The 27,605-nt window shown below is 40.1% G+C and overlaps 1 protein-coding gene across 2 annotated transcripts; it reads left to right on the top strand.

Annotated features, from left to right (window-relative positions):
- The first annotated feature begins 40 nt into the window (after positions 1 to 40).
- Positions 41 to 25,892, top strand: HELLS (helicase, lymphoid specific). Of its 2 annotated transcripts, none has more exons than XM_064463640.1 (22): positions 41 to 195; positions 275 to 396; positions 3,858 to 3,980; positions 5,404 to 5,463; positions 5,951 to 5,987; positions 6,081 to 6,145; positions 6,629 to 6,670; positions 7,473 to 7,697; positions 8,533 to 8,715; positions 8,996 to 9,139; positions 9,737 to 9,933; positions 10,610 to 10,706; positions 11,692 to 11,853; positions 12,538 to 12,680; positions 14,291 to 14,429; positions 15,848 to 15,931; positions 16,024 to 16,143; positions 17,886 to 18,002; positions 18,940 to 19,099; positions 22,193 to 22,289; positions 22,512 to 22,588; positions 24,167 to 25,892. In XM_064463640.1, the coding sequence occupies exons 1-22, from the start codon at positions 165 to 167 to the stop codon at positions 24,262 to 24,264; spliced, it is 2,523 nt and encodes an 840-aa protein (XP_064319710.1). In that variant the 5' UTR covers positions 41 to 164; the 3' UTR covers positions 24,265 to 25,892. The 2 variants fall into 2 exon arrangements, with proteins under 2 accessions (XP_064319710.1, XP_064319711.1); XM_064463641.1 differs by having other exon boundaries at positions 43 to 64.
- The last annotated feature ends 1,713 nt before the right edge of the window (positions 25,893 to 27,605 follow it).

The following is a 27,605-nucleotide window of genomic DNA, read 5'->3' as shown; positions in this document are numbered from 1 at the left end:
GCTCGCGAGACTTGGGTAGCGCGCGGTTTTTGGTCTCGCGAGGCGGGCAGCGCGCGGTGAGCCGGTGAGCGCGGGAGTTCGGTGGGGCGTGCTGCGGTGCGCTGCGCTGTGCTGTGCTGGGCGGCGGCGGCTGCGCGTGCCGGCCCGCCTCGCGCTCAACGGTCATGCCGGCCCAGAACACGGCGAGCCCCGGCGGTGAGAGCGCGGGGCGGCGGCGGGCTCTGGGGGGTCGGGGGGCTTTGGGGTCGCCGCGGTGACCGTGCACTCCTTGCAGAGCCGCTGGGAGCGGAGATGGGGGAGCAGGCGGAGGCGGCGGTGATCACGCCGGCCATGCTGAAGGAGGAGGAGCAGCTGGAGGCGGCGGGGCTGGAGAAGGAACGGCAGATGCTGGAGAAGGTGAGGGGCGGCGGGAGGGTCCCTGAGGGGGCCAGCTCAGAGCGCCGCGGCCTTGGGCCGCTCGGCGGTGCCTGGCGCGCCGGGCCCGGCGTCCCGCAGCCCCTGGGATTTCAAAACAAACAAACGTGCGAGGCTGCTGGAGTTCCGGGCGGTGGCAGCGCCTTTGATCATCCACGGGAGGCTTTGGGTGGTGGTGGTTTTTTTTTTTATTTTGAGGGCTGCGGACTCCTGCAGTCAGCAGGAGGCTTACTGCATTTTATAGTCAAGGTTGCAGTGGTATTATACCGCTTTACTTTTGTCGCTCTGACCCTAGAAATCTAAGGTATCGTGCCTTTAAAGTAAGGTGATTTCAGAAAGGGGGGATAAACTCACATCCTTCTGAATTTCCATCTGAAACATTAAAGGCAAGATGTTTTGTTTGCGTTTTCTGTATGTGTACACAACGCTTGTTTTCCTCTTTTTGCTCCTTATTTTATTTTTAAAACCCACCAAACAAACGACCCGATTAGAGCTCTGCAGGACACTTATAAATACTATCTATACTTTCAAGAAGTAAGCCCGGTTACGCGTTTCTTCTGGTGCCAGGTATAGTTCAGGCAGCTGCTGTCACTGGCAGGTCATTCTCTCTGCAGTGGTGGTTGAAGGCTGCAACTGAACTGCACCAAGGTGGCTGCCTAGCTTAAAAACCCTAGCCAAAAAGGGTCGGGTTTATGCCAGTCGCTTTCCTGGTCTGTTCTGCTCTTCCCTGCACGCAGCAGTGCAGACATCTCTAGGTTGAGGGGCGCAAGAGCTGCTTGGGCTGGCACTGCTGCCTGGAGAAATGCACGTGTAATCATGCTGAGAGTTGATGTTGGGTTTCTGTACTTCTGTTACCTTAGACTGCTTCAAGGAAATGGTACCTCCCTAACACAAATTACATTCATTGCTACATCTCACTTCTCTCTTGCTGTGAATGTTTTCAAGTGTTGATATTAAGCATTGGTTGATATTAACCAATCTGTTTTGGAAAGAGAACATGAAAACGTGATGCTTCTAGACCTGTGCTGGTACAAATTATCGGGGTATCAGACTACCATATAAAGTATTGGATTTTAGGCATAAGGAAATAACAACTTTGAAAGAACTCTTCTCTTAAATGCTCTTTGGGGAATTGTATTCTAAAGAACTGATGCTATTACTCAAAATACTTTAGAAATCAGTTTGGTTTTTTCCTGTCTTTGAGTGCTCTCATTTTCCCCTTTTCTGTTAATTACATAGTTTTGTGTTCAGCCCACAGGAGGCTGATGTCTTAAAAATAGAAGCATTATTCTAAGGGTATGAAAAATACAATGTCTAAGGCCTGGAACTAATTGTAGTTACTCTTTCACTTTTCACTAAGAGTTGTGATTTGTAAAGGTATGCTTTTGGGCTGCAGGATTCTGTGATATTGTAGTTAGGAAACAAGAGTCTGTTCTCCCAGAATTGTCATAATCTTCTTCCTTGCAAACAGTAAGTCATGATAGAGCCTGTCTCAGCTTCTCTTTAGGTATTCCTTGGTCAGGCTTGGAACTAAAAGTCTGGAGGCAGTGCTTTTGGACGGTAAGGAGGAAACCACTGTAGAGCAATTTATCTCATTGCGCAGGAGGTATTGAGAAAAGGAGTTAGAATTTAGTTTCTTTCACAACCAACTACTTCTGTAACAGTGCTGTAATATGATGGTGGTGGGTTTCTTGTGCTCTCTCCATTTCTTGAGAATCCACAGAGCTTACCTCTAGCAAGAGTATCACTCCATTTTCCTGTGTGCTTCTATCATTCTTTTTCTGTGCAATATGGGGCCAGTCAGGAGAAGGGAAATTTCGCTTGCCCAGGCTTACTGGCATCTTGGGGCAGCTGGTGTTCTTGAAGCTTTTGGGTTTTTGATGCTTGTTGCTTTGGCATACCCCAACAAAATGGTCATTTGTTCTTTCTGTGCGCTGATGACAAAATACCACTATGCAAATGTATAAGAATCTAGAGTGATGAGAGTGGCAATTTTTTGACCTTTTCAGTTAAAAAAGAGGGGGAAAAAAACCCACTTTAAGGCTTGAAGATTGAGTCAAAATTGAGAAATCATGAGAGTTCAGTGCTGCTCATGTTTGAAGTTCGTTGGGGTTGTTTTTTTCCACTTGAAATTTTCACTGTTGGTCAAGGCAATAGTCCTTCAGATTCACCAATTAATGGAAGGGTACTGGGTTCACTCCAATAAGAAGTGAGCAACAGCAATTTGCTGAATGAAGTTGTTTAGTTTTAATTATATTCTCTCTCAGCATTGCCGTCGAGGGTTGATCTTTCTGAGCTCAGGTACTTTTCATCTGAAGGGAAAAAAACTTGGGTTGGGGAGAGCAGAAGCAAGCAACAACTGTATGGAGAATCAGAAGGCAATCTCTTCCCCCGAAGAACTTTTTGAGATACATCTTCCTCTCATAAAAGAATACGGTGATAGCTATCTGATAAGAATGACATGCAATACTGTTTGTGGAAAATAAAGGTGTGATTCTGGGGGAGAGAAACATGCTCCCCCTTTTGAGTCACACAGTTTGTCCCATGATTCAGCTAATATCCTTTTTCCCTGCCTGTTAGTCTGTTTAGTTTCAGAAAATTCCCTTGCCTTTCCTTCTCCCAGTGCTTCTTCTGAAGGCAATGGCATAGATAAGCATCTTGTAAAGCTCTGCATCTTGCCTTTCTGGGGTTTCTCTTGGAGATGCTAATTTATACCTTTTCACTGGTTTGATACCTCAATACAACAGGCAATGTTACATGAATGCAGAGGGGTGAATTTTTTTTTAACCCGTTGTGGGAGTCTTGATCTGAGTTTTAAAGAGTAATTTGTAAACTTCTAAATGCATATCCTTGACGAATTCAACAGAAGTTACTTTTAAAAGCATGCCTGGATTTTGTAAGCGAAGCAAGCAGAAGTTACTGTTTTCACAGGGGTAACTGACTTAACATTTGTAAATTAGGCATGATGGTTTTGTAGCTGTCTATCTTGTTCATAAGGAAAAAATACCTTTGTGGAAATGGCACGTGGAGGAGTCCCAACTAATATTTGGGAAACTGTGCTGAATTTTGCCAGGTAGGGTTTTTTTTTCCCCAGAATTTTGCAGGTTTCAAATAAACTTACATTTCATTTTGCTCTAAATCTATAAATTGGAGTTGAGATACCTTTGAGCCCTTGAATGCCTTGTGCTCCTGCACTGGGAGCATGTGTGTTGCAGAGCTCTGTTTCCATATGCAAGTGAATGCAACCCTCAGTTACTTTGATCTTACAGCACTTCGTAGGTACAAGTGAGTCCATACACTCACCAATTATAGATGTATAAAGACTGGAAGGGAAATGTGTGGGTGTGACAACTGTAGTTATCCTGTGGAAGAACCCTTCATTATATTAAAAGCATTAACCCTGAAGCATCTATAAATACTTGACATCTCTTTGTGTTGGCCAGGCTCGCACTTCTTGGGACAGGGAGTCAAGTGAAATACGCTATAAGAGGCTTCAACATTTGCTTGAAAAAAGCAACATCTATTCCAAATTCTTGCTAACCAAAATGGAACAACAGCAACTGGAGGTAGGTTTGTTTTTGTCTGCAGTGTCTTGAGATGGGCTGCCATACGTTTGGGGTTTTCTTTGCCATCCAGCTGTTTGAACGGAGTGAAAATGCTGTTAAGATTGCAATAACAATATGAAAATCTACTGGAACTGCTGCTGAGAAATGAAGTGGTGCTTTATGTAATATTCAGAATTTGTTCTACAAATTAATAGATAAATCAGACTGGAAAGAGCTTGAATGATAATTTAAAATAACAGTGTAAAGGTGGCACTGATCTATTTAGAATTCTTCTGTTGGCCTGAGTGCTAGGAGGAGAAAATAAATATTTGAAATAAGAAGCAAAGTTTAAGGGAGCTAGAAAACCAGGAGGCAGGATAGAAGATGCAAAGAATTGACAAATAGGAAGTTGTGTGGCCTATTTGTGTTAATTACTGAAGGCTGAGCATGAGGCGTGTCTTCAGGATGCTAATGTAGGCCTCCTTCAAACAAATTTATAAATTACAGTGATCTGAGGCCATAGTGTTCCCAAAGAAGAGCTTCTGTAACGTGATTTGATGTGATGGGTTTTTTTATTTAATTATTTTTTAATCCATGGGCTGCTGAGTTCATATCTAGTTTCATCTTGGCTTTCTTGCTTGTCCATAAAGGTACAGTTTTGTAAGAGTTTATGCTTGAGAGAGAGGGAGAACCTTAGGAAAGATTCAGGGCAACAGCGTTCTCGGAAGAGTGACACTGACAGACTGCAGGAGCCCTTTCTCAAATACTTTTCTAGTTTAACTGTCAGCTCAAATTCATGGTTACTGCATAGATAGAATGCATGTTTCAGTACTAAATCTTGCTCCATCTGATACATACCAAGGTCTCTTATCTCTTTTTTCCACGGTCCTTTTGCTTTCTGCAACTGGAAGTAGTAGATGGAATGAAAATCTTAAATTCTTCAAGACATGAAAGCACTTCTTCCTTAAAGGCACTGTAGGCTACTTACTTTGCTTTCTGTTCCACAATGAACACAAGTGGTAATATCTAGAAGTTACAGGGGAGATGCATAGGTGGAAAATTTAACTGCAATAGATGTGATCTTAAGGAGTTTGCAGTTGGGAATATTTTTCCTGGAGTCTTCCTAAATTACTGTATTTAAGCGTTTAATGTATTTGCTGACAAGCAATTCAGAGAAGTTGCACATTCTTGTCCAAGTTTTGCTTTATCATTTTAAACTATGTCAGAATAGAGGCTTTTAGTGATATTGCAAAAACAAGGTCTGTAGAGTACACAGAACTCTACATTATCAATGTAATCTGAGCCTGTTATTGCTTCTGTAATGGATAGTTCTCTTGCCGATGTTATAAGATAAAGATAAGAATATAAGATATAAGAAAGATAAGAAATGTGTGGTGTTTTAGGTTTTTTTGGTTTTATTAGGTTTTTGATTTTTTTTTTTTAGGAACAGAGGAGGAAAGAGAAGTTAGAAAAAAAGAGAGAGATGATGTTAAAATCTGCCAAGGTAAGATTAACTAGCTATTGTACACAACTTTCTGAATAAAAGTCTGACAAATTACAATGTCAATTTTGATCAAGGTAGGTAAACTAAATAAGTTAGATTAGCCGGTATTTGACTTGCAGGATCTATCTAGTATACCATATTTATTTTAACTGTAATAAGACAGTTTTAAAGTGCTTAAAAATTGCATACCATGATGGTCATCGTAAGGAAATGTTTCTGAATAATTTATACTAAAGAAAATGGCTTGAATGTCTTGAGGAGGTTTTTTGTTTTAGCAATGATTGTTTATTCATCCAAGATGCTGAATAAGTAATTAAAAAAATATAAGCAGGAACTTTTTTATTACTCTATTTCTAAAAAATTGCTTAATAGTAAAAGTGTTTCAAGAAGCTTTCAAAGGCTTTTTTATCTGTGTCATGATAGTTAGGTTCATCATCTTATGATGATGATCTTATGATCATCATCTCTTCCTATGTTTATTTTCTAGGGTCAAAGTCCAGGTGATGGCAAAGAGGAGAAACCAGGTAATGGATTAGGCTTTGTCTTTTGTCAGTACTGGTGGCTTTAGTTTCTTTTAATGTTTGATGTGTTTTATAAACTTAAGTATTATTTTATAGGTGCAAAAAAGAAGAGAGGAAGAGAAGATGGGACGTACAACATTTCGGAAATTATGTCCAAAGAGGTAGGCTATAACTGTAAATAGGCTTATCTGGATTTCTGTAGCACAAATTTTAAATGGTGAGGCAATCACTGTGTGGTGTCTGTATTTTAGAGCCAATATGTTCTCATGCATTGCCATCAGAGATTATCAGCCGACAGCCAACAGTAGTCTCCATGACATATGACTTTCTTCCAGCAAAGATCTATGTAACAAGTAGTGATGTCAGAACTGTAGAATTTCTTTTTTTTTTTTTTTTTTAACGTCTCTGGGGAGGCAAGCTGTGAAGAGGCTACATTGCCAGTTGAATTTTCAGTTACCCTTGGTATTTGGAATGTTGTTCTCTGGTGTATGGCCTTGTCACACGAGTCCACTTGTATAATGCTGTTGTATGGAAAGCTTTTGAAAGTATGTCCAGATTCTTTGGTTAAAAGATCTCACGAAATACAAATTATAGTAGTCTTAAGTCTGAATAGCATATAAGCATAGTTTTTTCTTTGTTTCCAGGAAATATTATCAGTGGCAAAAAAAAGTAAAGTGGAAAACCAGGTATGTTGGCACATGATATTGCAGTGTAAGTGTGTTAAGCCCAAAGGGAGGGAGGGCTTTTTATACGTTATAGCATATCTTTAAACTTTTTCTGTAAATAAACATCTCTCTGCTAGATACTGAATTTCTGAATTAGAAGTTCAAAAAAGTGGTGCAAGTGAATGCACTTAAATACTTATTTTCAGAAATCCAAGGTGAAAACTTCTGGGTTTTTTTAAACACTGTATGTGAATGTATTTATGCTTTATAGAATGCCTGTAGTTTCAAAAATAAAGGAAATAAGAACTTACTAAGAAATATTTGTGTTGCTGTGTAAGACCTTGAGACAGTAATTTTTAAGCATTCAAGTGTGGAGATAACAGGTATGGTCTCTTCTCCTCTTGATGTAGTTTAAAAGCTGCATGCACAGTATTAATTTCTTTCCAACATTCTGTTGAATCCGCTTACAGAAGGGAAATAGCGCATTAAACACAGGCTGCTGTGGGGAAGATTTTAAGTCTGCTTGCTTTTATGGGTAGAAAATTATAAGCCCAATAGCTTCAGTAGCTGTCACTGCTTTTCAGTTCTAAAGGAGTAAAGAATGCATACAAGGCATTGAAATTTTGCGTGTTGACATCTACTTACGTGGTAGTACTATTAATCTTAAAAATAAACTCTACTCTTGAGTTGACAGTTACTCAAAATAAGTCTGTTGGGCTGGCTTACTTCACTGCACATTGGTGTAAATTGGGCAAAAGTATATCTTAGCTGGGCTTCGATGTGCATTCCACTTGTGACGTGTTCCTTGAACTTCCCTCTATAGGATGAAAGCTCTTCTGACAACCTGTGTCCAGAAGAACTGCAGAAAAATGGAGACTCAAATAGCGTCATTAAGGATAGATTGTGTCAGGCTGTACGACACAGTGCTAAGCAATTCCTTGATCCAGTACGGAAATTTAATGGACAACCAGTGCCTTTTCAGCAGCCAAAGATTTTTACTGGAGGTGTAATGAGGTGGTACCAAGTGGAAGGCATGGAGTGGCTAAGGGTATGGAGCAATTGTTGATGAAATTGAACTTGATGCTGATAGGAAACAAATGCAGGAGAAAAGACACTGGAAGTCTGTGATCATAGTTGGTTCAGGGAAGGTGGAGGAGAGAGACAGTTCTTTATGAATTTTCATGATATGAAAAAGCTGTCAAGCAGCAGATACAGTGTTTCAGCATGGGGAGGATGTTTGTGTTTGTAAATGTTTCTCTAGACTTTCTGGTTGGTGTTCTCCATTTTCCATTTCTCCATCTATTTTCTTTTTCAACTCAGCTGTCTTTTCAGCCTCTCCTTACAAGTACTTTGTCAAGGCAGAAGGACTGTGCATATTACTAAGAGACAGTCTTACCGTCTCACCTCTTTCTCTCTCTCTCTCTCTCTCTCTCTCTCTCTCTCTCTCTCTCTCTCTTTCCTGTAGCTGTGCCTATATACCTGAACAGATAAAACTGAAACATCAGCACAATAACTTGGTCTTTTAGAGGGGGGGAGCTAAGGGAATTCTTTGGAGCTGGGATGAGGAAAAATTTGGGTAGCATGAGCTGTACTTGCAACTGAAGTGCTTTTTGATGCAATGCTAACTTATATCCTTTCCTTTCAATACTGTTCTGGTTTTTGCCTCCTAGTCAGGCACTTAATTGGCTAGAAGCACGTACACCTACATATGAGTGTCTGGGGTTTACAAGATGCTTGTATTGTCACCATGGAGAAATCATACTCTTCTGTAATATGAAATGTGCCTAGTAGAGAGTTTCTAGAGGTGTTATTCCTAAATATGTCTATTGTTCTTAAGAGGTGTTGGCTATTTTGCATTTACATTTCTTTTTCTGTGTATGCAGATGCTTTGGGAAAATGGTATCAATGGCATTTTAGCTGATGAAATGGGGCTGGGGAAGACAATCCAGTGCATTGCAACAATAGCACTGATGGTGGAGCGAGGCGTCCCTGGTCCATTCTTAGTATGTGGTCCTTTGTCTACTCTTCCAAACTGGATGTCTGAATTCAAGAGATTTACTCCAGAGGTAAAAAAAAAAAAAAATCAAGATTTTTTTCTTTTTCTTCCTTAGGTTTAAAACAACAAATTATTCTTATTCTAATTCTTTGTCTTGAAACTTTCTCTATATAGAATATCAGTTTAATTTTAGTTGTTTATGTGGTTACTACACATTGTGCCATGATTTGCTATGTATTTACAGCCTTCTTGCAATGGAGCTAATTATCTCTACTGTCCTCTGTTTAGGTTTAAATGAGCTTAGTTCACCTGACTTCTAAACCTTTTTTTTTTTTTTTTTTTCATTCCAGATTCCATTAATGCTGTATCATGGAGCTCAGCAGGAACGTCGTAAACTGGTTCGTAAAATTCACAGGCGACAAGGATCACTGCAAATCCATCCTGTGGTCATCACTTCATTTGAAATAGCAATGCGAGACAGAAATGCCCTGCAGGTATCTAAGTTCTCCTGAAAGCCCTAGGACAGGTGGAATGCCTCATCACTCAGCAGTGCTTTTGAATATAGTGTAAAAAAATTAAACAAAAACCCCAAGCCAACATGTTGCCTGTACAGCAAGTGTCATACTGTAGCACTTACATTGGCATTCACTTCTGTTTCCTTGGTAGCAGTGGCTCTGGAATTTTATGCTTAAGAAGTTCTCCAAACAGAACACTGTCCAAAAAATGAAGTAAGCCGACAGCATACCTACTCTTTTCATTACTTCTCCGTAAGTGATGGTGAGGGAGACCTGGAGTAAAAGCTATACTTAGCGTATAAATATCATCGTTAGCACTGAAGCAGTTGTTTCAGTGAGATCAGCTGCTTGTAGAAGCTTCACTGTAATCACCTATGCTTTCTAAATGCAGTCACCGTGATGCAGATGTATGGCATTAGCTGTTTGGATTCAGCTCTTCTAGTCTGGCGAAATAAGAATCAACAGTAAATAGAATTTTTGTAACAGTGTCAGTCTGTCTCATTAGTGCTGCTTATCTCATCTTGCACATGTTTTGGAGTAGAGCTAAGATTTACTGAAATATCCTTATTTTTGTAGCACTGCTTCTGGAAATACCTGATAGTAGATGAAGGTCACAGGATTAAAAATATGAACTGCCGCCTTATCAGGGAATTAAAACGATTTAATGCAGACAATAAACTCCTGTTGACTGGTACTCCCCTGCAAAACAACTTGGCAGAGCTTTGGTCATTGCTTAACTTCCTGTTGCCAGATGTGTTTGATGATTTGAAAAGGTGGGTAGTGATCTGATGGTGAAAACTTCCCCTTTGTTCTGTTTGGGTGTTATTGTGAGTCCTTAATTAAACTTGTATTGGCACGTGAAGAGCTATTTTATGGTTGTAATTTGGTGTGATTATTCGGAGGTAAAGGCTTTGAAATGTGCCTTGCCTTCACACGTAGTTGTTTCAGAAAGGAAGTAATTGTCAGCTCTATGGATAATCGAAGCTCAGTTCTGAGCTAAGACATGAGCATTATGGGGGGAGAGATGTTTGTCTAATCGTAAGTTGCTTGAGATTCTCTGAGGTGCTGGAAAAAGCTGTGTGAGGCTGGCAGACATGGGACACATGGGAGACGGATTCTTTTTGGAAGTAGTAGGGGGTCAGGTGGAAGAATGTTGCCAAAACAGTCCAGACTAATTTTGGAAAAAAATACAGACTAGATTCAATATAATAGATTATAGTGAATATGCTAGCTGATACCAGTATTTTTACCAATCGCTTTCAGCCTCAAGCAGGTATTCACAGATATATTTCAGAAATATCTCCTGTTTACCCTCTGTTCATGATGGATAGATATTAGTGCTTTGTTTTCCTTAAATCGCAGGATAACAGAAGAATAATATAATTAAATAAGGAAGAATAATAGCTATGAAGTAAGCTATTCCTTTTTTTTTTTGCTTTGTTTTTATAGCTTTGAATCCTGGTTTGATATTACCAGCATTACAGAAACTGCCGAAGATATTATTGCTAAAGAAAGGGAGCAAAACATCTTACACATGCTGCATCAGGTTTTCACTTATTCTTTGTGTTGTTTTCTTCATGGTTTATTTCTGTATTGACCATTATTATGAAGTGTGTCAAAATCTTGTTTGTGGGGCAGAATTGTGGGCCTGAGGCTTTTATTTTGGTGCTTCTGGACTTCCTTAGACTTGTGGGTTTTTTTCCAATCTTTACAGCACTTATAAATGCTGACAGGAACAATATACCTCTTTGATAATGACTCATTTTTATTCTTGGAACTGAATTGAGTTTAGTCAAACTTAATTGCAGTTTCTTGCTTTTGTTTGCCAAAAGATTTAATTCGTATATTCATTTTTTTTGAAGGTAACTTTGAAGGAATTTATGTAACTTTTAGGTGTTGAGCAGAACACTTTTTGACAAAACTAGTTGTATAGTATGCTGGTCTTAAACGTAATAACGCGTAAAACTTTTTTTTAAGGAGGGTGTGGAAGTAAATGCTTACAGAACTACCATTTTCCCATCGTAAGCTGATGGTAAGAGAGATGAATTGTATCTTCTAGATATAATTGTCGATGACAATTTATGATTTGGGGCTTTCCCAGAATAACTTGATTTAAGAAATAAACAATCACACTGAGTTGTTTCATAATAAAATTACTTTCAGTTAATGAAATTATTTGAAAGGTCTGTAATGTAGTTATTACTGCACCCTCATTAAATGCTTAAATGTTTCAAATGTCAGTGGATGTGTTGTTTGAACACACGTATTACCAGCATGTGTGTAAATGTTTTGGAGTAGGCATTCATATTAGAAAATTAAGTATGGAACTCTGCAAATTAACTCCCTTGCTTTAGATTGCCAAAATAATATATCAGTAGACCTGTTTGTGTGGTAGGGGCTTTTTGTGGCGGTGGTATGTTTGTGTTTTTGTGGTTGTTTTTTGTTTTTGTTTGTGTTTTTGTGGTTTTTTTTTTTTAACAAGACATGTTGAGAGCTTTGAGTAATTTTAACACATCTGCCCAACATTTCAGATTCTGACACCTTTCTTACTGAGAAGACTGAAATCTGATGTTGCTCTTGAGGTTCCTCCTAAACGAGAAGTTGTGGTATATGCACCGCTGGCAAAGAAGCAAGAAACTTTCTATACTGCCATTGTAAATCGCACCATTAGGAAACTGCTTGGAAATAGTGAGGTATCTACTGATATAGATGTTAGAAATGAGCTTGCTATTGATGGTCTGTAGGCAAACCACATTGGTATTGCTTCATTACCATTGTAACTAAACCCAGTTTTTGCTTAAATTTTCAGTCTAGTCTGTTCCCTTTGTTATCTATTTTAATGGCAGTTACTGCGACTGGCCTCAGTGGGCACAGAACTAATACAATACGAATGTATTGGAACAGGCTGCTCAGGGAGGTTGTAGAGTCCCTTCCCTGGAAACATTCAAAACCCACCTGGATGCGGTCCTGTGCCCCCTGCTCTGGGTGTGCCAGCTCAAGCACAGGGGTTGGACAAGATGATCTCCAGAGGTCCCTTCCAACCCCTACCATTCTGTGATTCTGTGAATGTAAATATGTTCTTGATTACTAGTAGCTTGGGGGGAAAAAAGCAGACAGTTTTCATGGAGTTGACAGTTTCTGCTGTAAAATCGATAAGGTACTAATGCAGCTTTTAAAAATCAAGCAGAGGCTTTCAAAATCTACAATTATAGACCTTTAAAATTTGGGCTGCGTTTTCTATTTAGCAAAATGTACAGTAAGTATGGCATGATGCATATTGCTGAGACATCTTTTCAGTATTGAGAATTCTTGGGTCAGCATAGGCCTTTGAATCTGAAGCTATATGCTGGTGATGGCAATGTTATAATTTCCCACAGGAAGAAGTAGTTGAGTTGAGTCCTACAGGCCGACCAAAACGCCGTAGTCGAAAAGTGGTTGATTACTGTGAAGAGCATAATGATTCACCTGATGACTTGGAAAAATTGATCAGCAAAATGCAAGAGGAAGTAGAAAAAGAGAGGTGTCTGCTCGAAAAGATTTTAAGATTCTTTTTTTTAATTATACTGAATATCTCCCTCTTAGTTTGCTTCCAGAGCTTTGCTTATTCAAATTGATCAAGTATGGCATTTCATAATTCAGTGTCCTTGTGGCTTTATGATTGTTTTTTTTGCTTTTACCTAATATTTGCAGGGCCGTGATAGATTGATTAGGTTGTACCATCACTCACTGACTCAATAGAGTTATAGTTAACTACAAGATATTTAGTCCTAGACCTGTGGCCTTTACATGATCGCGATAAAGTTGCTTCTTGAGACCCTGTTTTCATTAGTCACAGTCTCAGGTGGGTCCTGTGATGATAGTGCTATTGATAATCCATGAAGAGCTAAAATATTCTAGTGTGAAATGTAATTACTTTGGGCTGTTAAAACATTTTGGTAGTGAAGAACTATGGTTTCACCAAAGCCTCAAGGTCTAAGATGGTGTCGGGTGCCAGCCAGGGAAGAACTACTTCATCTTGGTTATTTGGTAGTCGAAATTTCATTGTAATAGCTTAGGTCCTGGCTACACCTAGCAATGAGGACAAAGAGCTGAAGAGCTTGGCTTATTGCTAGGTTTTGCAGGCTTTGTAAGGTTCAGGTAAACCTTTTGTCTCCAATGTCCAGTTATGCTCACAGGTATATCTTTTGTTGGCTCAAAGACAGGGCGAAGGATAATGCTAGCATGCTAACTACAATTAACTGCTAGGTTTTTGTGGAATTACTCAGGAATACGTAAAGCAAAGTTTGGGCTTGAGACTGGAGAAAAGGGAGGAATGGTTCCCTTGCTAAATTTTGTAAAATATGTAGGCTTAAGCTGAGGACTGGAACCCAGGTGGTCAGCATGGTTATTGCTGTTTTGGTGATGGGTATTGGTTGCTTTCTGGTGATTAAGATTAGAGTTGAGGTTCAGGACTGAGGGAGCTGAGGGATCATGTTTCTTCCTGGGTTTGGCAAGGTCTATTGGTGTCTCTAAATCACTTGGAAGTCCCTCCACCATGAGGAAAACCAGGTTAGTCTTCAGTGTTGAAATTTTTTTGCTAGATTCTTTTGTAGTCCAGTGTACTTCACAAGAACAGACACTTAAACACGTTTGTATTAGTTTTATGGTATGCATGGATCCCTTATGTTGGAGACAGTACTTAGATGCGGAAATGCTAAATAGCTGTATTCTTTGTTAAATCCTGCAATGTGTATGTGTGGCTGAAATGGGATAGGCAGAGTGCTGATTTTGGAATAGCTTACGTATTGTCTGCAGGATATCTGACCATTTGTTCTAGAAGAGGGCTTCCTTTTGTTCCCTTGTCTGCTGGGCGACTTGCACCAGTTGTTTTTTCTGCTGATTACTACTGACTGCCTTTTTGTATTTTAAACCAATAATGGCACGCCCATGTACTTCTGATGCCAAGTGTGGCACTGAAGTAGTTTTGTCTGGTAATAGCTTTACTAACTGAGGGATTTTGAGGACGTTTGACACAGCATGTGAATCCATTGCTTGATTTTTTGGGGTTTTATTATTTTCTTTTTCTCTTCAGTATCTGTAGCATAACAAGGTGACACATTCTATATTAATAAGATGACCTATCTTTTCAAGGCCGGTGGTAGAAGTGAGTATTCCCATGGATTCAGAGGTGAACCTTAAACTGCAGAATATTATGATGTTACTGAGGAAATGTTGTAATCACCCCTATCTTATTGAATATCCATTGGACCCTGCTACACAACAGTTCAAGGTACCTATTTTAAAAGGATTATGATAGAAATTATTTCAGGCATTAAAAAGCAATAGACTGTGAGCTGACGGCAGTAGAGAATGACCTTTTCAATGTATTTGGCATGTACCTCCCCTCTGAATTCCAGCAGTGTACTGAATCATTTTTTGAAGCTTCCTGCAGCAGTTGCAGAGACCAGTTCAGCCTCTGTGCCCATTTAGCCGTTGCATAGTGATCCCATAGTGTTTGGCATTATGGCAGCACTCATTTGCTGTCAGCAAAGTTATTGAATTGAAACAGTAGCTATGTTCAGTTGACTCAAGGTGTTTTAGAATCTGCCTCAAGCTCTCCTCACGAAAGTTAATTTTCAAAACAAAAAATGCTGACCTTGGTTAACTGTTCATAACAAATTGTATGCTCTGCAGGGGGTGCTGTGGTAGCTTTTAAGTGTGAGGTGTTGAAGGGCTGAACCAAGTACGACAGAGTTGTCTGCTCAGAGAATACAGCATCCTTTCTCTTCCTTAAAAGAAAAAAAATCCAAATTATATCACAAAGGCCAGATGGTAGTTTAATCTACACAAAGCAGTTGGCGATATAGGAAAGTATGAAGTAGTTTGAATTGAAAGAATCTTGAGCAACTGGAAGTTGCTTGCACAGTAGGTTTCTAGGCATGTGTAGTCATGTGTCCTGTTCAGCAAGTGATAACAGATTCAGCCGCACACAGGGGCGAGCTGTTGAAGTTTATCAACGTAAAGTTAGTGCATAAAAAGCAGATAGTCCGGTGATGAGCGGAAATTAGTTAACATGTAAAAAAAGGAAGACCATTTGACAGTTGACACGGCTTGCAGGAGCCTAGTACCTGCTCAGGGTAGGATTAGGAATTGTCAAGGTGGCTGCTGTACAGCTCAGACCTGAGAAGTTTCTGCTTCCCTGCTCTTAACCCATAGCAAGAATTAGTTCTAACAAACTCTCTTGAGCAAAAGAGGGGTCTAAGGTAGCAGTGTGAAAAGTTGTTCTGTGAACTTCCGTCACTTGGCAGATGTGTAGCAACTTGTTCAGCAGTGCTTCCTTGTATCCAGTAGATGGAAGCCTTGTGCATTAGTGACAAGCCAGGAAAAACAACAGCGCTTTTCCATGTGGAAAAATCAAAATCATCAGGGTTTCTCCTTCCAGAAATGGGATGAAAACTAATTACTTTTTTGAAAATTATTTGGGCACATGAAATGGTGGGGTTTGATTTAGTTTCATCATTATTTAACTGATTCAATGTAGTTACCTAAAACCAGTGTTGCTTCCAATCTTACGGCTTTTAGTTAAAAAGATGAGATAAGCTTGTTTCTGTGAGAAGCTTTCAGACTGCTTCTGTTGGTGCTTCTGACTTCAGGAGACCTTTGGTATCCTTTCCTCCTAATATATGTTCCATTCTCCCGTGTTCCAAGGTTGATGAAGATTTAGTAAAGAATTCAGGCAAGTTTCTACTCTTGGACCGAATGCTTCCAGAACTGAAAAAGAGAGGACATAAGGTAAAGCTAATGGTTTGGGTTGGGGGAGGGAATGACATAGTTGTCTCCTTATGACCAAAAAATGGTGTTAAGGAATCCTCCTGGTTTTGTAGGTCTTGTTGTTCTCACAAATGACTATGATGCTTGACATTTTGATGGATTACTGCTATCTGAGAGACTTCAAATTTAGCCGATTGGATGGCTCTATGTCCTACTCGGACAGAGAAGAAAATGTAAGTAGATGTACATGCCCTTTGAGCCTGCTAGCAAATTCTGCTTTTGTTCTTGTGATACTGGAATATAATTTCACACAGCATTTAGCCTGTAATAGGCAGAAGACCTCTATGTTGAAAACCGATATCCTTGCTGCTGCTTTAATATCTGCAACTCAGAAATACTGAAGCAATGAAATGTGTTAATAACCAATATGTTGGGGTATACCTAGAATGATGGGTGCTCATGGACTCTGTTGCCCAAATGTGAAGTATGTAATATGTTCAGATTGTGGCAGATGCTAATCGCAGTTTTACCCTGCCCATATTGTTTCCTAGCATTCAGGATGTGATGCCAGCATCTATGGGAGTGTACTGCCAGTCTAATGCTAAATAAAGTCTATTTCCTGGCAATGAGTTTTTGTACCTAGTGGGACACCTGAAACTTCAGCCTGAAATTTGCACATGAATTTGTTCCAGTGCAGTCCTTATTTCTTGCATACTTGTAAAGGTTTCAAATAACCACAGAGTGCCTTACTACTGAGGCATATATTTATCATGAAGAGCAGCCATGCAGGGTGGTTCTGGAAAACCACCTCTGAGGGTTTCCAGGAGTGTGTGTAAAAGAGTAATGCATATATGGAGGAAGTACACAGAATGTGTCTAGGGGATGTGCTGCAGTTGCCATCTGGTCTCCAAAGTATGCACTAGTGTTTATGAAGATAAGGAAAAGCAGATGGCAGATCTCAAATTATGCTTCCTTTTGTCTCATTTTTTTCAGTGCCACAGTGTGGCTGAGGAAAACCAAGCCCCTAAACACTTAAGTTGCTATTGTTATGTTAGAGCTGGTTCTTAAAAAGGAAAGGCTAACTAGCAACATGTGAGAAAGCTACAGTGACTTTATTAAGCTGGTAAAATTTTGTACTGCTGGCTTGTGGGGATTTTTAGGAGTTGATCATGTGCCTACCAAGGTGTGGTATGGGTGCACGATGAGAGAAGCCTTCCAGGTCACAAGTCGAAGTTCAGCAAGTCTTTTCCCAGCTCCATGATTTTCTGCTGGTGCTGCAGATGCTGATGTCCAGGAGAGCCAAGATATGGGGCTTTTAGAGAGCTTGGGTAGCTGCTTCCACCTGGCACTGGGGTGATGGTTTATTTTCTCCGCTGTGATCAAAGTCCTGAAAATTACTATACACTTCCATTTTTCTACCAGCATGTGGGTGGTCAGACGAAATAGACTAGGTTTTGACTAGTATTGCAGACCTGGTAGGCGCTGTGTTGACATTTGGAAACACCTTGCAGTGAAAGTAGGCTAGATGCTGAGTAGGAGGCCAGAAAGTTACTCTTAGTTTTGAAGTAAGAGGAGGAGGTATACAGTCAAGTTGGCATCAGTATTTTAGATTGTTTCTTGTGTCAAGAAGTAGGTATGTTTTTAGGTTCTGCCAGTTTGGATTGTGCTCACCTTGCTCATCACTGGATGGTGGGTTACGCAGAGGTGAATGTGATATGGACCGTACCTCACTATAGTCTCCTTCAGCCTGCGTTAGACAACTCATTGCCTCTAATAGATTAGAAAACACAATTGCTTCACTTCTTGGTCCTGTCCCAAATGCGTGCGATGTTTCGTAAAGCCTTAGTTTGGCCTCTGACAGTGTATGCTGTATCTTATCTGTGTTCATCTTTTTAAACAAGGTGTCTCAAAATAAAATGTTATTTACATTGTGTTTGTCCATCTGCTGTTTTTTAATGGACAAATTCTCTTCCAGATGCATCAGTTTAATACTGACCCTGAAGTCTTCCTGTTCTTAGTGAGTACAAGAGCTGGAGGCTTGGGCATTAACTTAACTGCGGCAGACACAGTTATCATATACGATAGTGACTGGGTATGTTGACAGACTTAACCTAGTGATGTGTGTCATAAAATGCTTTCTCTCTTGCTGCTTTTGATAATCATTTACTCACTGATTATGGTATAGACCATTTCTGTAACTTTAATGAGGTGTTATGTGAAGATTAATAGTAAGTAGTGTATGCAAACATGTTATGTATGAAATACGCAGCCTCATTTGAAAAGTCCTAGCTTATTGAACACAATGTTAGAGTTGGTTTCCAAAACTAGCCTGTTTGCCTCTGAGTTACACCAAAAGGAGGAGGAGGTGTTTTTTCTGTTAGTGTTGAAAGATACATTTCCTTCTTTTTATTATTGAGGTTTGAATGCAGCCGCACCTTTAGGGGTTCCTCGTTTGACAACAGCTGCCATGTTAGTACTAGCTCTTTGAACTTCCTCCTGTGACTTGCCACATGTATTTTAGCTAGCTAGGATTCAGCTGTTCCTGTGAGGCTGGAGGCTGGGAAGAAGTGAGGTATGGAAGGAAATGGCCGAGGACCTCTGCACCCTCACTTTATTTTAATAGACAGCTCTGCTGTTTGCATAACTATTCAGCTTCAGTGGAGCTAAACCAGCTTTGGAAATGGCTGAAAACTGTTTTTTTCAATACCTTTTCTTATCCTCCAACAAAAAACCCCCACAAACCTACAACTAACATCCTCAGCTAAATATGTGATATAAAGCGTGTCCATGTGTTGAAAATTGCAGCACATAGTGTGGAAGCAGTCCCAGCTAGTTGGGTTACTCTGGCTGTACAGCTACAGCAGCAGAGCTTGTCATGGACAAGTTTAAGGGTGAAGAGAGTTCTATCATACCATGGCTGCCCTGTTTACTGCTCCCACTCTGACTCTGAGCTCACTATTGAAAATGCTGCCTGTGGTATGTCCCTTTAAAAAAGGTTAATGATGTAGCTAACTTCTTTATCTCCTCAGAACCCCCAGTCGGACTTGCAGGCCCAAGACAGGTGTCACAGAATTGGCCAGACAAAACCAGTGGTTGTTTATCGTCTTGTGACAGCAAACACTATTGACCAGAAGATTGTGGAGAGAGCTGCTGCCAAGAGGAAGCTGGAGAAGCTGATCATCCACAAAAGTTAGTATGTTTCATTTATTGCTTCCTGTAAGCATGTGTTTCTTCTTGAAATCTTGAGAGAGAGCTCCTACTGCTCTGTGACTGCTTAGTACTTTTTCTTAAATGCAAAAAGCTTCACCCTCCCAGCAAGTGGCATTCCTAGAACCATTGTCGATAACTTCTGCAGCAAATTAAAGGAAAGCATTTCTAGTTTTCCTGGAACCACCATGTTATGACTCCTTTACTAGTAGGTAAGGAAAAGAGGGGTGAAGGGATAGTGAGTGTACCTGGAAGAAATATAGGTAAAACCAGGCAATAAGAGAGTCAAGCTTTTGGGCTTGTTGGCAGCTTATCAACAAGATGATAATTTATTTGACATAAATGTGTTTTGGACTTTTAGCAGCAAAAATGGTGGGTGTGAATGATAAGTCTGAGTTGATTACCTTTTTAAAATAAATTAAATGAACCAGAATATAAATGGAAAAGCAGATAAATTAAACTGCAGTCAGTAAGAATTTATAACAATTCTTTACTTGGAGTGATATACCTACCTAATGACAACTGGACCAGTGTTTCATGACGTGAAATTTAGCGATAGATTTTTTTATTTATTTTTTTCCCCAGTTGTACAGGCAAACTTGCTTGAGTAGGGAGTGTTCCTGTTAAAATTGGTAAAATGAGTAGAGACTATAGAAAGTTGGTTTTTGGGGATTCCTACTAAACATGGTCAAGATTAACAAATCCTAGAGCTGTGAAATCATAGCAAAAATTCCAGCATCCTGTTTGCATCTGTCCTTTAAGAACTGTATAACTGCAGTAGAATGGTCTTGTTTTGAACAGTTAACCAGGGCTGAATAGAACAAAGGTCATTGATTTTATGTGCAGAACAATAGTGATTCTTGTGTTCTTGATGATGTAGCTGGTCATGCTCAAAAGTCTTCAGAAAGTGATTGCGTTGAAGTGCCTCTTTTGGGGGTAAATTTTTCTTGTTTGGGTCCGATAGGAATACTGCTTTCCAAACACTAAGCTTACTTGAAAAATACAATTCTTGTAACTTGGTATGGGCTTCTGACAATGATTAGCCTTATATTAAACTTTAAAGGAGGTTAAGAACTTCTCATAACATATTAAAGGGTGGGGTGGGGGAAAGCATTTCTATGAGGGCAGAAAGGCCGTACCTGTAACTGTTTACTGTACAGTGCAACGCTTGTCATGCCTAAGCTGTGGTTTGCCTCGGGTTTTGGATGATGTTAACTAATCTTTGTTAGATGCTTCCTTTATCCTAACTTTACAAAGAAAAAGGCTAATCTATTTCCCGCTGCTGTCTTGGTGAGTGCCAGGACTGACATTTGACTCTTTGTAGGCATGTTAATTATCGCTTTAAGTAAGAAAAATTTGGTTTTCAATTATTTGATTATGGTCCAACCTGAAGTTAAAACCAAAGTAGCAAGATGAGCGCACAAACCAGAATGGGCACAAACCAGTCATAGTAGATGACTGCCATATACTAAAGTAGCAATGAGAACTGGGACTAGTTGTACTTGAAGGAAGCGAAGTGTCAAGTTGGGCCATGCCTTCCGTTTTGCAGTAAGTTAAATATTTATCTTGGTAACTATTGGTGAATCATATCAATCTTGCAGCTTAGGTAGGGGTGTCCCCTCCAGGAATCTTTGGATCCGCTGTGTAAATTTAAAGGTCATGTAATGAATCCTGTAACTCTGAATATCTAAAAAATTGTTGGAACTTTGGAGGAGTGAATGAGGAAGGGATATCACAAAGCTTACTTAAAGCCAGGCCTTTCAGTGGTGTCTAACCATGTAGGGTGTGTATAGTGCAAACACTGGAGCTTAAGAACTGGGATTTGTTGCAAAACAGAATGCTTTTTTTGGTCTCGGCACCAGGTTATTCTTTCCATCTTGTGCTTCTGTTTTATTGAAGAAAGCTCCCTAGGAAACTCTGAGAACCAGCATAGTTTTAGATAAATTAGTAGATGTCAGACTAAGAGGAAGCGATGCACATGCACTTTGATTTATAGTGTTAAGTGCTTGATAGGGTCTTCTGTATTTTCCTCTGTGTCACTATTATTGCAACTGAAGACCTACAAGCTCTAATTTAATGCCACGTAGTCTGTGAAACTCTGAAAGCTAAAAAGGAGAGACTGCATCACTAATAATGAATGATGGGACCTGGATCCTGTGTGTCACAGCAGATGTTAATGGGGGAGAGAATCCTATAGCTCCAACCCCTCTGGAACTTGCATCTGATTTGCACTTCACAGAGAAACAGCCACTCCTTGGAGGGAGATGGGGAGGGCTTCTGAAACACAGATACAGGGAAGAACTGCAGTGAGCGTGGTGAGAGGGATCGGTTAAGATTATAATTAATAAAATTAATAAAATGGGTACATGTGTTGATAAAAACTGAGGCAATTTGGCACGGAACAGTAAGCCTTGCCATATCTCCTTGAAATGTGCAAGTCTGAGCTTGACTTCATCCATGTTCAGCTTTAGTTAAGTAATCTTGTATAATTTTTTTTTAATATTTGGGCTGACACCCAGATTTGTGTGTAGATAAGCATTAGTATAGACTCTTCAAGAAACCAGCCTGTGGCAGGTGTATTATTTTGTCGTGTCTATCTAGTCCATTAAAAGGAGGGATGTTCTCTCTGCAAACCACATCTTTCACATAACTTCCTATCTTGTGGTTAATACTGCTTACTTTGTTTCAACCAGCTTACAATTCAAAGGGAACAAACTTCAGCATCCACCATCTAACTTTATTTACCATGTTTTTACTGTAAGTAGAACTAATGGCTTTTCTGCTCTGTGTGTGTGCGTGTGTGCATGTTGAATTGCTGTTCCAATCAGTTCTTCTGCATACTACAGCTAGAAGGTGAAAGGCCCGCATGTAAGCTCTTTGTGTACCTCTGACTTTTTCCACCGGTTAGGCTATTAGCGTAAGGTGTGTTTACCTGAGGGTTAAACAATGAACCATAGCATTAGTTTTGATGTGCCAAGAGTAATTTGTTCGATATGTGCATCCGGCATTGATTTAACAATTAACAGATTTTGTTCCTGTCTCTGTGTACTGTCTTAAAATTTCTCCTTTCTACAGATCAGTTTAAAGGTGGCAAATCTGGTCTAGCACAGTCAAAGAGCTGCCTGGACCCTCAGGAATTAATAGAATTACTGAAATCCAGAGACTATGAGAGGTATGCAGATTTCACATTTTTCTTGGACCATGAGCCTGTAACTTGCAGCTTGCAAGCAGCTGCCAATAGCCTTCTTGTCTCATGAAGTGGTATGTGGATCTTCATAGTGGAAAGAATATCCTAGGGATTCTGCTATGTGGGAAAACCAACATCTGTGAAATACTAACTGTAACATGCTTCTACTATCTTGAATATTAAGACAGATTATTTCTTCCTCAACAGGGAGGTTAAAGGATCTAAGGAAAAAGTAATCAGTGATAAAGATTTAGAGTTACTCTTGGATAGAAGTGACCTTATTGGTAAGTCAGGGTTTTCATCTGTGTTTTTTTTTTTTGTTCAACAGCAAATTCATATCTTGTGAGAGTGTTTATATGTAGAAACCTGCCATAGCTTCACTTCCCTACAGCTGCGTTGTACGTCTGAAGCAGGACCCTTTGGTCCCTTTGGCATTTCCAATAGGATTTGCTGAAGAAGAAATAACAGAACTTAAAAGTATTCCAGGAAACAACATTCATGCATAGTGTGCTCTGAGCATACTGTGAAAGAAAAGCACAGATTAGGAGGTGTTCTGCAAAGCAGCTTTCCCTGTGAGTTGCTGTAATTGATCAAAATAGAAATTATTCTCAGAATTATTTCAACCAACCATGTTTAAAAACCTGTTTTGAGACTATCATAATTCAAAATGTAGTCTAACATTTTTTGGGGGGGAAAAGTTGAGCTTTTCAGACTTACCATGGCTTGTTGGTGGATCAAGTATTTAAAAAAAAAAATGTTTTTGAGGTTGTCTGCAAATTGTAGTGCTTGATCAGGCCAAGATATTATAAAAAACCTTAACTTCTCTGAGAAAGGAAAAAAATTCTTGTCCAGTTTGGCTAAACAGTAGGTTTAATATGCTTTGATTCCTTCGGCATCTTTAGGAGAGATAAGCCTCAAAGCATAGATAGAGGAAAAAGTCAGTATTCAGAAGTAAAAATGCTAGCTAGCCTTAAATAAGCACCATATGTATGGTTGGAATAAAATAACTTTGCCTTAGAAAAACTGTTGCTATACATACATTTTTACCCCCTAGTTTTATAAAGCATTTTCTTTAGATAATCTGCGTATTTCAGTTAACTGACTGCTAATGCAGAAGATTATTCTTGATGCACTGATAATGTGGTCTGTCTCTATCTGGACAAGTTCAGGCTGTGAAACAACCTGATTTCTCCTTTCAAGTTGGAGAAGGTGCCATTTACTTTGTGCTATTACTGTGCATCATATTTATAACGGTTGCTTTTTTCATGGCTATACTAAGCAAAATTAGCACATTCATTGTCAAAATCTTTGAATAAAGATGTTAGCCTAGCATTATGTACTCTATACTTACTACAGCTAACTGTAGTTAGTGCTTTAGAAACTGAAATGCTACCTCCCACCCCTGTAAGCCGTAATTATTAAATTTGATATAAAGACGATACTTTTTCATTAGCTTTATGTTCACTGGAAGGGCGCCATAGTGGTTGCAAGTGCTAGGAAAACAAAATGTAGGTCTTAACTTTAGAAAATAGTATTGCTTAGCAGAACTGTAACTTCCTGTGTTTCTCCTAGTAACTTCACTAAATAGGTTTACTGGGTTTTGTTTTCTTATCAGGAAAACGAGAGTGGTTCAGGCAGATTTTAAAACTGCTTGTCTCCATTCAGGTTTAGCCAGAGGTGTTGGAGTTGGTTTTTCTTAAAGTGCACAACTGAAAAATGTTTTCAACAACAAACTTTTACTAGCAAACTGTTGATGAAGAAGCAAAATGATTTTATCAATTCGCTTTTTCAAATCTGAACAAAAATACATTCAACTTCTATTTCACCCATTAATGTTCATCTTTGTTTTGTTTTAATCCTAGATCAAATGAAGACCTCTGAAAAAATGAAAAAGGAAAAAATGGGTGTCTTCAAGGTCCTAGAAGAATCATCAGATTCCAATGCAGAATGTGTGTTTTAATGTGCAAATGTGGCCTGTAGCCTTACAGGAGAAACATATGGCTGGCAGAGATGTCACTTGCACATATTGATCCTTTATGCTGACTTTCTTTAAGGCGCTGTTCAAATCTGTTGTGTTCTTTCAGTGAATTTTAACATGTTCTACAGTATAACACAGGTGATAGTTTCATGTAGCTTTGGTAGGCTCATAAAGAATTAAGAAAATGAGCATGTTTCACATTTGCAGCCAGCACTTGTGATTGGTGGTAAAACCTGGCAAATTTGGGTGTGTTTTTTAAAAAAAAAAAAAAGAAAAAAAAAGAGAGAGAGAACGTCTTCCTGTGGAAGTCCTGAAACACTTTTTTTTAAATATGGTGTCATTTATGGTTTTATTTGGAAGGGAGAGCACATGTACCTTAGTTACAACAAATTGTGTAGCTTCTGTTAACTTCTGCAAATTATTTTGATTAAATAAATGTCTGAATTATCCTAAAGGTGTCAGGGTTTTAGCATAACTTCTTAAATAGGTGAGGCTTTGTTGTTGTGTCCATTAATTCACTCTTTCCCTACTCAGCACGCTATTCAATCTCACACATTTTTAAAAAATGAAGTATTAAAAAAAATACAGCAAAACAACTATCAGAACCAAAACCAGGCACCTTGGACCCCTAACTCTTTCTGGTGCAGACATTACCTGTGCACTGACAGGCGTGTCAGCTTTCACAGCTTCGCTGCCTGTTCGAAGCACGTGGAGGGAGCGAAGGCGACTGGACGGGGAAGGCGCAGAGTGTCTCTGGGACTGGATGACAGAGGAGGGCTTCCCGGGAAGGGTGGGTGTGAGGCTACAGTGGGGCAGAAAAGGCAGCCGAAGGGTATTCCTTGCACACGTTGCCTTTGAGAGGCAGCTGCAAGCAATGGTTTTCAACTTGGCCATCAGGTAGCTTTTAAACTTTCAGTTCTGGTTTGTGGAAATGTTGTCTAGGTGTCATTAGACGCTGCAGTCATGGAATTGCAGCTGGAGCTGTCACAGTTGCTGTTGTGCAAGGTGTACCAAGGCATAAGTAACATGGAATAAAATAAAATCCTACCTAATCTATGAGATTTAGGAAACTAGTTTCCAGTCACTTTATGATTGTTCTTACTCTCCAGAGAGTAATCTGTCAGCCTGGTTTAGAGAAAGTTGATATTGGTGAGAGATGTTTATCCTTACCTCTACAAGGGAACAAATATAATCTGTTAATGAGTGTGCTGGCTTTGACCTTTGCCTGTTGAAAGCCCTGTCTTGTTTCTAATTGCTGAAGAGAAAAGTTCCTAAGTTTTCTGCTCAGTTACTTATTAGCCTGAATAATGCGAAGTCCAACATGTGCTGCCTCCACGTTACTTATATTTGCTGAGCTGCTATGCTAGTCTCCCTTATGCATTGTTTTATGCTAGTGAAGACCTACAAGATTTGAGTAAATTATGTATCGACAGTAGTATCTAAATTGAATAATTGTAAAAGTTTTAATAATAACTGACATAACTGCTTCCACACAGGCTTACCTAACTTTTGAAGATGGATTTACCCTGTTCAACCTGCAGAGCTACCTGAATGTCGCTGCAGAGCAATGTGGTGAATTATTGGAAAATAAAAATGAGGTTTCTATTTCACAGCTGGCACATGCATGATTTGATAATAATTGCTGCCTTCCTAAAAACACATGCACTAGCATCAGTGAAACGTAGTCCCTATTTAACAACGTGCGGCACTTGATATTTAGAGAGACACCGCAGAGCTACGGCTGCTTTTCTAGCCCACCTTCAAAAAGAGAAAGCAGCGCACGTTTTTTGCTTGTTGCCATAGAGGAGCCCATTTCTCCGTCTCGCTGTGAATGTTGTTGATCAAAGCAAGCACTGTACCTTCTTGGCATGACCTTGCATCTCCCATTCCTGCAGTCAAGAGTAACATTCACGCTTGCTATCCACCGCAGCCATGAAGGGCAGCCCAGCATTTGTGCACTTAATGCTTAAGGCGAAGTCTGCGGCTTGCTGTAAGGGGTGCTGGTGTTTCAGAAGGCAGGCTGTCTTTCTACAGATGGCAGGAGAACCGCAAGTAAATGCAGTGACAGCAATGTGAGGATGCTTGGGGCGGAGGCGGTGGCTGATGCTAACAGTTTTAAGTTGTTCTGGGTGAAATAATGTCCCCCTGATTGTCCGTGAGAGGGGAAATGCATATTTCAGCAGGTACAAGACAAGTTCTTGAAGCACAGGTTTGTCCTAGTCAGTTGGAAGCTGTGCACCTGTTTGATGCTGCACCCAGATGTACTCAGCTCTTCCTCCTCTTGGGGATGTCTGTGGGTGCTGGAGCTGTTGAGACCAAATGCATGGACAGAAAGACCGCATCTCAGCAGGCTTGTGTGTTGTACTCTATTTGCAGGTTTTGTTTGAGTTTGCAGGGTTGGTTTTTGTTGGTTGGTTGGTTTTTTAATAGCCGAGCAGGTCATATTCTTAGCTCTTAGTTTGGGTTTTTTTTTAACCCTTTTCAATCTGCTTTATCTCCTGGGGGCCAGTTCTCTCAAGTCACTGACAGCAGCGGGGTCTTTTTAACTGTGTAAATAGTTTTTAAAAAGGTATTTGTGTTCTCAGCTGAGAAGGGAGATGTTTTACCCTGTCCCACACAAGCCGTCCTTTCCAGCCGGCCGTGGCCCACAGCTGATGCTGAGCTTGGCGCCCTGTGCCATGTGGAGGCAGCTCCCGCAAGTGAGCGGGGAGCGGTAGCGCGCAACCGCCGCCTGCTGCGCAAGGGGAGATGGGAGATGTGGCGGTGGCGGGGAGGGGCCCAGCCAGAAACCCAAGTAATCTGTGTTAAAAATGACAGGTTGTGCTTTGTGCTGCGCCGCACACCTGCGTGAGACGGCCCCTGTTTGGCAGGATGCTAGCTCGCTTACAAGCTGCCCGACACTCTTCCCGGAGGAACCTTTTACATATTATCTTACATTATTGATGACTTCTGGAGCAGGTGGCTCAGTGCGGTTGCAGGTGTGACCCCATTTAGCCTATTTTGTTATTGTTGACAAACTCCAGCTGCCAACTGTTAAACTCCAGAGGAATTTGGAAAGTCAGGCTACAGTGGACAATACAGTTGCTGAATATTTTGTCCTGCATCATAAAAAATTAATACATTCCTTTTCTCAGTGAGCTAAGGCAGAAACCCGATTGGAGTCCTCCCCAAGTAATGAATGTGAATAGTCTCGCTAGCCTGTTCCCATAGCAATAAATTGGATCAACACTGGTATCTGCATCGGAAACCTCCACCTCCAGAGCCATCCCACAAACCTTTTGTAGTTTCCGACTCCTGCGTCAAGCCCCGCGCAATCAGTGTTT

Source organism: Phalacrocorax carbo, chromosome 12, assembly GCF_963921805.1.
Source record: "Phalacrocorax carbo chromosome 12, bPhaCar2.1, whole genome shotgun sequence".
Taxonomy (NCBI): domain Eukaryota; kingdom Metazoa; phylum Chordata; class Aves; order Suliformes; family Phalacrocoracidae; genus Phalacrocorax; species Phalacrocorax carbo.
Note: the sequence above shows the minus strand (reverse complement) of the source record. Positions and strands in the feature narration are given on the sequence as shown.